At 28.4% G+C, this 12,242-nt stretch overlaps 1 protein-coding gene across 4 annotated transcripts in view; it reads right to left on the bottom strand.

Moving 5' to 3' along the window:
* Nucleotides 1-12,242, bottom strand: part of LOC143197263 (zwei Ig domain protein zig-8) — a 689,161-nt gene that overhangs the window by 107,965 nt on the left and 568,954 nt on the right. For all 4 annotated transcript variants that reach the window (XM_076405572.1, XM_076405568.1, XM_076405569.1 and 1 more), the window contains exon 2: nt 10,531-10,754. In XM_076405572.1, coding sequence (XP_076261687.1) covers nt 10,531-10,754 — 224 coding nt within the window. The remainder of the gene's footprint in view (nt 1-10,530; nt 10,755-12,242) is intronic.

Genomic DNA, 12,242 nt, shown 5'->3' on the forward strand with positions numbered 1-12,242 from the left:
TAACATCTTTATGAGATATGCTTAGTACAATTTTAATGATACATTAATTTATTACTACTTTTCATTTGAACTTGGATTCATTCACAAGCAAGACGAGTGCGAGAAAATACATACATACATATTGTATTCCTCAATAATAAAATTATAATAACTTATAGCTATAGTATACACTAAAGGTATACACTTTATTTAAGTTCGTATGGTTTGTTCGTTTCAATCTCCTGACATCCTGCGCGCTGTCCAGCAGTTGTATTGCTTCCACGTTAGCATGATTTAGGTCCAAGTTAGCTTTATAATTGTCTTATAGATCAACCTCTTTGATTTTAGATCAAGTTGAGAGTATCTTTCGACTAACCAGTATAGTTGTTTTATTTTGGTCCTAATATGTTTTGCTTTTTGTCTAACGTGATGTTTGTGTTAAACTTATGTCGGTTTTTTCTTTTGCCCTGTGATATTTTCTTGATATTTTAGTAGGGTTAATAGACTTGATTGATACTTGTTTGTTTTCTTAAATTTTAATAAATACGTACATAGATCAAAATATAAAAATCTGTTTTAATTTTATTAATAATATAGTTGATTATTAAAAAAATGTGTAAACTGTTACTGTAGGAAGATACCTCTCAAATAATCCAAACTTTCATCCTTATTATATTTTAATTTAGTCAAAAAATAATAATACTTTCAAGACAAAAATCAATCAATTCGTTTAAAGCCTTTTTTACTTCAGTTTCAATCTCCTCATTCGACTCAAAATTGTGTCCTTAAAACACTTTTTTTGAGTATAGGGGTATCAACTCATAATGTCTTTGTTTTTGAACAAAAGTTTTGACACACTAGTGCTTTTATATATTTCTTATATGACTGAAAGTGTGATAATAGCTTCAAACACAAGGAAGAGACATCCTAGCTTCAAAGGAAGTTCTCTGGATTCTTTGAACATTTTTGATTTTTATTTTTTATCAATCGTAGAACTGTTATCTTTCTTTATTTAACCTCTTTATTTATTTATTTATTTAATTTTCTTCTGACATATTATTCCTTTTAGGGTCTCATCTTGCTTAAAGTTTTATGAAGTCATAATTGTAATTTTTCAGGGCTTTTTGTTAAAATTATAGCGTTAATAGACTTGATCTCTACTTGTTCGTTTTCCTATATATTTTCTACCTCGATCGATTTTCTCAAGTCCACCAGTATTTTCTCCTTCTTCCTTTCCTTATCTTCCCCCATTTTTTTTTCATTTATGGCTTTTTTATTTCTAATTCCATACGACTATTGAATAACAGTAGATTTCATAGAGTACTTACCAACATTGAAGCAGTTTTCATTCATTATTGGTTAAATTATGGTTATTATACCGATCTATGTATGGTGTTTTCTATAAATGTATTATAGTTATTATAGACCATTAAACCATTAAAATAACCATTAAAATATAATAATAGTCACAATAGTAGCCAGCTATAACAATAATGAACGTTTCCTTTCTCCTTTTTCCAAACTATTGCAACTACTCAGCAGAAATAATAAAAAAAAACTTTGCATCAACATTTCAAATATTGCAATAATTGAATTTGAAGTTAAGTCATGATTTAATTAACTTTAGAGAAATATATAAAAGTTTTAGTATATTATAAGAAAAGTTAAATAATAAATGTTGCAATTACGAGTAATAGTGATATCGATACTCGAAAGAATAGACTAATATGGGAGAACAATAGTTGCATTTATGTGAGTAAATATATGAAAGTTGGAAACAGTTAATATAAAATTTTTAATAATAATGATCTAAAGGAACAAAAAAACATTAAAGTTAATTCACAGTCCTTATGAAAAAAAAAACATGAAAGAAAAAAAGTATTTTGAATAACTTCGAAATGTTTTTTACCCGATACAACCAAAGTAGGAAGTAATAGTTTCCGAACACCATGCTTTTCTCCAGCTTTCATTAATTACTGTTTTCAACTTTCAACTTTTCACGGTTAAATACGTCTTGAAATCTTTCAGCTTCCTCTGGTCCCTTTTTTGAATAAAACGGAGAAAAGAATATTGAGATAAAAAGTTTCTCCGTTCTGTCTAATAATCAAAAGGAATTAAAGCAAGACGATCTTTTATGACCTGTAAAAAAATTGGAAAATACCCAATTACGCGTTTTTGATTATCAAAAAGAAAAAAACAACTATTTACTTGAAACTTTTTACAAATGTGCAGTGTTATATACAGTTCAACGCCTTTATTTGCATACCGTTGCAGCATAAATAAGCTTACCGATGATATATATCTTACATCAACTAATTAATTATTACCTAAAATAAGAAAGACTATAAATTATGTTTATATGGAAACTCGAAAATACATTTCAGGATTTTCGAAACAAAACAAAAACACATAAATGTGGTGAAGCTGAGTCTAGCTCTATGCTTAAATCATTTAAGAGCACAGCAAAAGGATTCAGTTTTTGGTATATAAATCCATCCGAAAATGTAAGATTTAAACTACGAAATTAATTTTCGGTTAGAAACTGTGAAACGAATTTAAACTTAGTTTAAATCACCATCGAGGTTTTAAAAGGAGCTAAAAACGTTATCTTTATTGGTTTTAGTTTGAAGCTTTATGTACTATCCAGAAATACTGTTTAACATTCGTTTTTTAATCAAATATAATATATATTTTAAAGCCTTGAATAAGTTAAACTAATGCATTGTTTAGAATGTGTTATCACTTTTTGGTTGCGCTTTTCCTCTGTCTGCCTGTTATTTCATCATTTTCTTTGATCTATTTTCCCTTCCCTCCTCCTTGTTTAGAATAGCCATCACTATTATTTGTTTTCATTGTTTTTCTATGCTAGTTTGTTATTATATTTGGCTGCGGTCTTGCCCTCATATTTCTATATCTGTCATTTTTCTTATTATCTTTGTTTGTCTTTATTTTCTTTTGTTTTAATAAAATATAATATTTTTTAGCTTTTAATATATTTTTCTGTTCTTTATTGGGTGTGTAAAAACTAATGTCCTGATTACAGTCTTCTAGTTTTGTTCTTATCTCATACTTTATTTGTATTTACTTCCTCCATCCTTTTTTAAATTGGCTTTCGTTTATTTTGTTTTCAACTTTCAACTTTTCACGGTTAAATAGGTCTTGAAATCTTTCAGCTTCCTCTGGTCCCTTTTATGAATAAAACGGAGAAAAGAATATTGAGATAAAAAGTTTCTCCGTTCTGTCTAATAATCAAAAGGAATTAAAGCAAGACGATCTTTTATGACCTGTAAAAAAATTGGAAAATACCCAATTACGCGTTTTTGATTATCAAAAAGAAAAAAACAACTATTTACTTGAAACTTTGTACAAATGTGCAGTGTTATATACAGTTCAACGCTTTTATTTGCATACCGTTGCAGCATAAATAAGCTTACCGATGATATATATCTTACATCAACTAATTAATTATTACCTAAAATAAGAAAGACTATAAATTATGTTTATATGGAAACTCGAAAATACATTTCAGGATTTTCGAAACAAAACAAAAACACATAAATGTGGTGAAGCTGAGTCTAGCTCTATGCTTAAATCATTTAAGAGCACAGCAAAAGGATTCAGTTTTCGGTGTATAAATCCATCCGAAAATGTAAGATTTAAACTACGAAATTAATTTTCGGTTAGAAACTGTGAAACGAACTTAAACTTAGTTTAAATCACCATCGAGGTTTTAAAAGGAGCTAAAAACGTTATCTTTATTGGTTTTAGTTTGAAGCTTTATGTACTATCCAGAAATACTGTTTAACATTCGTTTTTTAATCAAATATAATGTATATTTTAAAGCCTTGAATAAGTTAAACTAATGCATTGTTTAGAATGTGTTATCACTTTTTGGTTGCGCTTTTCCTCCGTCCGTCTGTTCCTTCATCATTTTCTTTGATATATTTTCACTTATTCTCCTTGTTAAGAATATCCATTACTATTATTTGTTTTCATTGTTTTTTTATGCTAGTTTGTTATTATATTTGGCTGCGGTCTTGCCCTCATATTTCTAATTCTGTCTTTCTTCCTATTATCTTTGTTTTCTTTATTTCCTTTTGTTTTAATAAAATATAATGTTTCTAATAGCTTTTAATATATTTTTCTGTTCTTTATTGGGTGTGTAAAAACTAATGTCTCGTTTACAGTCTTCTAGTTTTGTTGTTATCTCATACTTTATTTGTATTTACAGGTCTTGAAATCTTTCAGCTATGATATGGTTTTGTTGTTATCTCATACTTTATTTGTATTTACTTCCTCCATTCTTTTTTTTTAATTGGCTTTCGTTTATTTTTATTGCATATCTGATTTATGTAGTTCTATGAAACACTTCTTGCAGTTTTCGGGAATTAATGTCTTCTTTGGGAAATGCAAAATCGTGTTATTGAAACCATTAATTCATTTGATGTTTTATATGACAATATGATGTGAAGACGTTTTTAGAGCTATCCAAAACGTATATGATGTGCTGCTCAGTCGAATAATATAGAATGTGAATAATAAGCAGGTGATCATTGAGAAGGGCAATATTTGGTAAATAAAACTAGTGTATATTTCAATAAGAGTTTTATATTTATATAGTATTTTAGTTGCATATTTCTATCGAGTAAAGTAAATCTTGCAAATACTTATTTTTTATTCAGGATTTTCGCCATTTTAACTTTTATTATCTCTTGTCTCAGAAATTGTATATATCAAGAGATAATTAAAATGTTTGATGTTTAGGCATATTAAATACAAAATTACAACAAATTCTGGGAAAAATTCTTATCATTACACATGACATTCTGAGTTAAATATGGCCATTTTCACTTATTTTGAAAAATACTTAAGATGCTAAGTCTATCTAAAAAGCCTATCTAAGTCTATCTAAAATAATAGTGAAAATCATCACTATGTCGTATGTATAGTATATTTTAAAAACAAACCGCACTTTTCCTTCTTATTTGATTTTAGTTTAAAGGATATACAATTCTGTCTGATAGCAACAGTCAGAGTAGTTTTTTTACTGCATATTTCACTGCAGATTCAATCAAATAAGAATTGATATGGGGTGTGTTTGGATATGTGGAAAGAAGCATTGTCTACAATAATACCTTTAGTCAGACACACAGAAAAAGACATTGACAAATTGTGAAATCCTGAATAGAATGGAAATTAACAGTTTAGTTATTGTAGGATTTTCGAGATGTGGGATTATGATCCAATGCGGACAATTACAAAGAGAGGGTAATGAGAGTGGAAACAATTGAGAGTGAATACAACAAAAAGTATAAAAAGCGAAATATGGTCTCTAATGAAAGTAAAATGCATTATCTCGATATAAAATTATTAATTATGTAGATAAGGCCTCCAGGGGATATTAAATAATTGTATCCTACAAACTATTGTGGCTGTAAAGTTAACTGTAGTTTAATTATTTCGATAATATATGCATTAGTTGTACTGTAATGTTAAAATAAATTATATTTGATGACATTATATTTGTTTTATTTTATTCCTTACTTTAGGACTTTGTCAAAGTCATGTCAAAGTTGATGCGCCAACACTGCGAAGTTTGAACCTCCTAAATTTTGATTACGTGAGTTCAAAGATTTATTGGATAGACTATATTATTGATATATATTATAAGAGGTTATAATTTAATAACAAATATATAAAATATTAAACTTAGAAACATAGAATCGTTGAAATCTTGAACATATTATAATACTCTTCACCAAAAATCTATTGATTATTAATATATATGTGCTTAAAATTTTTTTGTTTGAAAATTTTTCAGCCTCAGTGTTACATTATTGATAATATTTTAGTACTAGTATTGTACAATTAGGTATTTTTATTAGGTGCGAATGGTATTCGAAAATGAATTTAAATTGGACTGTGTAGAAGCGTAAAGTGATAAAATTTAACCGACACATAAAATGTTGAAAATGCAATCGAAAATACCAGTGTGAAACCAGTTCTGGTAATAAATTCGGTCGCGATCTGAGTGTTCCGACCAATTTGCGAAATTTCAAGGGCAAATATTGTTAAATAGGCTACAAATTGAGCGAGCTTGGAAGTAAAAGATACCATAGTGATTTCAATTAGTCGATTTCGGGCCAGGAATAGACGACGGTTGCAAACTTCGACTGAGGTTTTCGCGATAAATCATCCGCAGTGGCGTAGGGGGTGTATTAATAATTTACCTCGATTTAAATTTCAACAGAAATTTTGCGAATTTATAGCTCATTTTCAAGCTACACTAGTTCGATATTGACTACCATGCAGCAATATTTTGGAAATACCGATCCCGCACTGTTCTAGCTTACAATACAGCTTTATTTATCGATTTAGGCAGAATACGATCGTTCCTATTCTTATCTAGTATAAGCACTATGATTTAATTCTAAAAATTTGTTCTACGGGTATTTAAAATATTATCCGTCACCAACTCTCGTTTGAAAAATAAATAACGCTACTTACTTTTGATTTTAATGGAATATTTTTCAGTATGTAATATGCATATATATATATATATATATATATATATATATATATATATATATATATATATATATATATATATAAAGTTAGTGCTAGATCTTTATCTATTTAATTTAATATATACTGTTATTGTGTTTTTCTCCAACACTAATTTTTTAATTGAGTATAATAACTGCTTTAGTTATATTATGTTATATAATTTTTAATATTTTACTGTCATATTATATATCCCTTGAATAAAAATCTATGACACCAGCACGTCATAATACCGCCACATTAAACCTGACTTTCGTTTACAACGTTTGTCGGTTTATTACCTCTATTTATTATCACTAATAACATATTTTGAAGTATTTTGCAGACATCCGGTAACATGGCGCACCTGTAAGAACCAAAATTAAAATTTTTGGACTGATTCGGTTACACGTCTCTTTTTATCCAAGGAAAAATGAGAAAGAAGAATCCGCTCCGAGTTTAAAAGCGAATTTTACATTTTTATAAACTATATTTGTTAGCACATTCGAGGTCATCTATGATGTACATTGGCTGTTTTATTGGAAGGACCATATACTGTATTGCACTTTAAATTAGGGCATATTCATAATTTTTTACCCACTAGGGTTTATCTAATAACAATATATAGTAATCAAATAACTTTTAAACTTTGAGGAGACTATACAGAATAAATAGTATTGTCATGTAACCCTCTATATTCTAAATTAATAAATTATTTCCCAACATTATTTTATAAAATCTCTAATAATTTAATTGTTTCAGTTTGAAAATAACAACTATGTTAATTATTTTATATATTATGTTGTATTTTAAATTATTAGAGGAGAGTACCTCATTTTATTGCATTTTGTTGTGGAATTTTGAGAAAATTATAAACAACAAATAAATAAATAATCATTTTCCATCAATAAATTTAGTATGGTTGAGTATGAATGTAGTTTAGTATGGACGGATAGATTTCTTTCAAGATTGACATGGTTTCTTTTTCGTTATTAAAATTATGAAATTATAAGAGCAAATGTTTGCAAGATCATTGATTTTTTAAAATATAATATAAATAATATTTTAGGTTATGTGTTTGCCAAGATATGGCATTGTTACCCCCTATTCTAGTCCATATTTTTTATATGCTTTCGAAGCTTAACCTTTTGGGAATTTGTCTTTAAGATGATTCCTCAAAATTTAAATTATATTCATAGATATGGCTGTTTTAGTGACGCTATTACTATCTTGAAGCTATTACTATGTACTTCTTTTGAGATCGTTGACATGATATTCCAATTCTATGGAAAGCTGAAATACTAAGTCCTGTTCATTATATTAGTGAGAAGTTTTTTTTGCAATATTTGGAGCGTCTTGAAAACTACAATCAGTAATTTCTGTTTCGTTTCATCAATATGGATATGAAATAGAATTACTCTCTTCATCCTGATCATCGAAACAAGAATTAGTACGAGGAAATCGAGAAGAGATGATGCTCAACAGATTTTTGTCCTTGTGATTTTAGGCTATTCTTACATCATATAACTCCGTTAAATAAAGAGTGAATAGTATTAAGAATAGCTTTGAGGAAACTATACACAATTAATAGTATTATTATGTAACCCTCTCTACTCTAAAGTAATCAATTATTTCCCAACATTATTTTATAAAATCTGAAATAATTTAATTGTTTCAGTTTGAAAATAACAACTATGATAATTATTTTATGATGTTTATTAAATTAAAGGACAGTAAGTCATTTTATTGCATTTTGTTGTGGAATTTTGAGAAAATTATAAACAACAAGTAAATAAATAATCATTTTCCATCAATAAATTTAGTATGGTTGAGTTTGTTGGCTTATAGTTTGATATTTTCAGAGCTGAGAAAAGATCGACCGAACTAAAATCCCACACAATATGTAAAAATACATTTTAATGTAAACCTCTCAGAACGAATTCACAAAATAAATATGGCATATAATATCACTAATAAAAGCGATAATAATAAAAAAGACATCAAAAGTAAATGATTGTGATTTCTAGGTAATTGAAACCGGAGGAAACATCCCTAATGATTAATAATGTTTTGGTCTACCTCTATATGTTAGAAACTTCATTGATTTGGTCTTCGGTTATTTTACCCCAGGCTACTTATCTTCTTAAGTCAAACAATCTTAGGGGTCTTAGTGTTCTGAATGTGCGAAGGGATTTTCATGCAATGGACTGGGCGTAAGCTCGTCGATAATGTTCCATACGTGGGCCAATTTGTGAAAGATTTCCAGATTGCCAGGAATTAAAAATGTAATTAAAATTTTATACGACGATTTATTTTTAACCACGCTTTTTTTTACTTAATATTTTATACATATCCTTTCGAATAGGTAAAAATCACATGGTGCTAAATAATGCAAATTTTATAAATATCTATCACCCAAATTTACGAAAACACAAATAGATGGCACCACTAGGAATGCGATATTTTAAAAGAGGATCTGCTAACATTTTAACGCAGCCAATATATCAGGGCAGAAATAGACAGAAGATTTCTTCGAGTGAGAGTTAAATAACCTCGAAATCTATATAAGTAGGGTTTTAATACGTTCGAACTTTTTATCAGTATTTTTTTTAGTGGAAAGCGAATTCTCGCCCTATTTATCAGTTTCTTCTTGATGTTTTTTTAAATGTAATAAGCAAGCTTATGTGTACTTATTTTTGTATCGGTGAATTATTTCTTTTTCTAAAGTTTGAAATCAATTTTAAGAGTATATAATATCTACACCTGGGATCGATAGATTTCTTTCAAGATTGACATGGTTTCTTTTTCGTTATTAAAGTTATGAAATTATAAGAGCAAATGTTTGCAAGATCATTGATTTTTTAAAATATAATATAAATAATATTTTAGGTTTTGTGTTTGCCAAGATATGGCATTGTTACCCCCTATTCTAGTCCATATTTTTTATATACTTTCGAAGCTTAACCCTTTGGGAATTTGTCTTTAAGATGATTCCTGAAAATTTAAATTATATTCATAGATATGGCTGTTTTAGTGACGCTATTACTATCTTGAAGCTATTACTATATACCTCTTTTGAGATCGTTATCGACATGATATTACCAATTCTATGGAAAGCTGAAATACTAGGTCCTGTTCATTATATTGGTGAGAAGTTTTTTTGCAATATTTGGAGCGTTTTGAAAACTATAAACAGTAATTTCTGTTTCATTTCATCAATATGGATATGAAGTAGATTTACTATCATCATCCTGATCATCGAAATAAGAATTTGGAATGGTGTGACCCAATAATGTAGCTGTGAAGTAAGTTAGTACCAGGAAATCGAGTAAGAAGGGAAGATGCTCATCAGATTTAGCTCCTTGTGATTTTAGGCTATTCTTACATCATATAACTCCATTAAATAAAGAGTGAATAGTAAGATATTTGTAGAGAATATTAAAATTTATTTCATATCTTATTTTTCTTATTAAACAATCCAGTAAAATATTGATGGATTAATTATTTTGATGAAAATCTAGTTAACCATCTAATAAAGTAAATTATAGAGCTATTTGCTGAAAGATAAGTATGATTGCAAACATAATAATTGCAATTGAATAAGCATTCCATTATAAACAGCGTTAGTTATTAGGATCTATTATAGTAAAATTTAAAATAACAAACATTTGAAACATTTTGTAATTTTGAGCCTAATAATAATTCACTATATAACAGGTCGAATAATCGATGTTATTTCTAATATTAATGCGTATTACTCTCTCTGCAAGTGCAGGTTAATTTTATTATTCTTGTAAGGCTATTCGTTTGGTGAAATTCGTATTTACCAAAAAACCTTATCGAACGATATTTTCGTGTAAAAATAACTAAATAGCCTAGCCCAACATTTTTTTAATGACCATTTAAGATATAAATGTGGTTTGAAAAAGTGATATTCATCCGACTGGAAGTGGAAGAACAGTATAAAAAGCTTTTTACACTCAATAAAACAATGATCATTAAACTTACCGTTTTATTACCCAGATTGCGTACTTTGCAGCTGAGATAAGCTGACTTCCCGACAAGAGCTGTAACATTTCTCGGGGTCATGGCATCAAAATAAGGTTCAAAGCTATTTTGACGTATATGGCTAGGCCCAAGTTGTACGGGTGGTGGTTGTTGTGTTTCAGTTTCTTGTTGAAGGGAATTAAAACCACCAGTTGATCTTGACATCCCTCCAAACACAAGATTCTCTGCAATAATAAATATAATTAATTGGCGAATACGGTAGAACATTTTTTTGTTACAAATTTATCTTATTTTGTACATAAATATTGCCAACAGCATTTCCTGGAGCTATTACATATAACAGATATTTGTTTTAAATATTATTTTATTATTAAAAATAATTAGTGACAGTATTTAGCAAATTATTATTAAACCTTTTCGGCGGCCAACAATTTGTACCACTAATAATTTTAATTTAGAGGCAAGTACAATCTTAACCTATCAACTATACCTTATATGGTCTATAAACTATTAAGCTTTATTTCTCTTTGTATTGTATGGATAGCATGTATTATACGGATCAAGATCAAGACACAATATTGTATTTACTCAGATTTTACCGGATCAAATACAATTTATTTACCCTTTTAATCCATTTATTTGTATAGCGTAATCATTTCAACATGAAATATTGACAAAATATTGCTATTAAGGCTACTCACAATTAGGTAGGCTACTATAAGTATTTTTTAATATTCATAGAATACCTCAGATATTTTTTATGATTGACTATAGCATAACCCGGCCTATAAATTAACAATTTATCTATAGCAACTTTATGTATTCTACGTATTCAGGGTTGAATATTGCACTGTATTTCTTAACATTTTACCAGCTCAAGAATTATTTACACTTGTAATCCATCTAAATGCATACCATAACTATTACAATATGAAATATTAACAAAATATTGTTCTTAATATAATAAAAAAGTTTTTAATTCGGCTTTATTTGAAAAATGGTAATCACAATTAGGTAGGCTATTGGAATTTTAAAGGTATTAATAGCAAAATACTTTAGATAACTAAAGAAGTACCAAAGCAAAGATGGACAAATAAAGGAGCTTAACAGTATTGAATAATTTTGTATGGATCACAACTATGGAACGGATAATGTTATTTTATCTCACTTTCTCCTACTAAAACATAGAAAAGGTATCAGTGTATGCCGACCAGTTTCATACATGAAAAATATAAGAGTCGGAAAATTCTAGGGGCTAACTAAGAAAAACAACTCAATAGGGTACAGGACGTGATCTGTTTTCTAAGATCGGTTTTCTGCAACATTTGCTGTAAAACGAAATTTGAACGTGGACATTTATACTGGACCAACAAGAAGACACTTAAGAACATTTTTATCTACAATTCCACTTCAGTGTATCGTATTCTTGTGTATGTATCTTACAATTATTACAACAAATTACTAGCTAATTTTTGTGTAATTTAGATTGGTGCTCACCAATTTCTTATATTTAAATATTTTAGTACCAAAAACAAGTTTAAAAGTATGTTATTGTTCATTTAGTTCATATGAAGGATATTTGGGAAAATACTAGTATCATTAAGGAAAATTAACTATACAGCCCATGGTTAGACGCTGTACTGAGATTTCAGTTGCCTCTATACTGCTTGGTCAACCTTTTGACGCCCTCAAGAAGAACATTTAGAATAACC

Source organism: Rhynchophorus ferrugineus, unplaced genomic scaffold (assembly GCF_030347505.1).
Source record: "Rhynchophorus ferrugineus isolate W39M unplaced genomic scaffold, kcgeb_rfMv2 rfM5, whole genome shotgun sequence".
NCBI lineage: Eukaryota > Metazoa > Arthropoda > Insecta > Coleoptera > Curculionidae > Rhynchophorus > Rhynchophorus ferrugineus.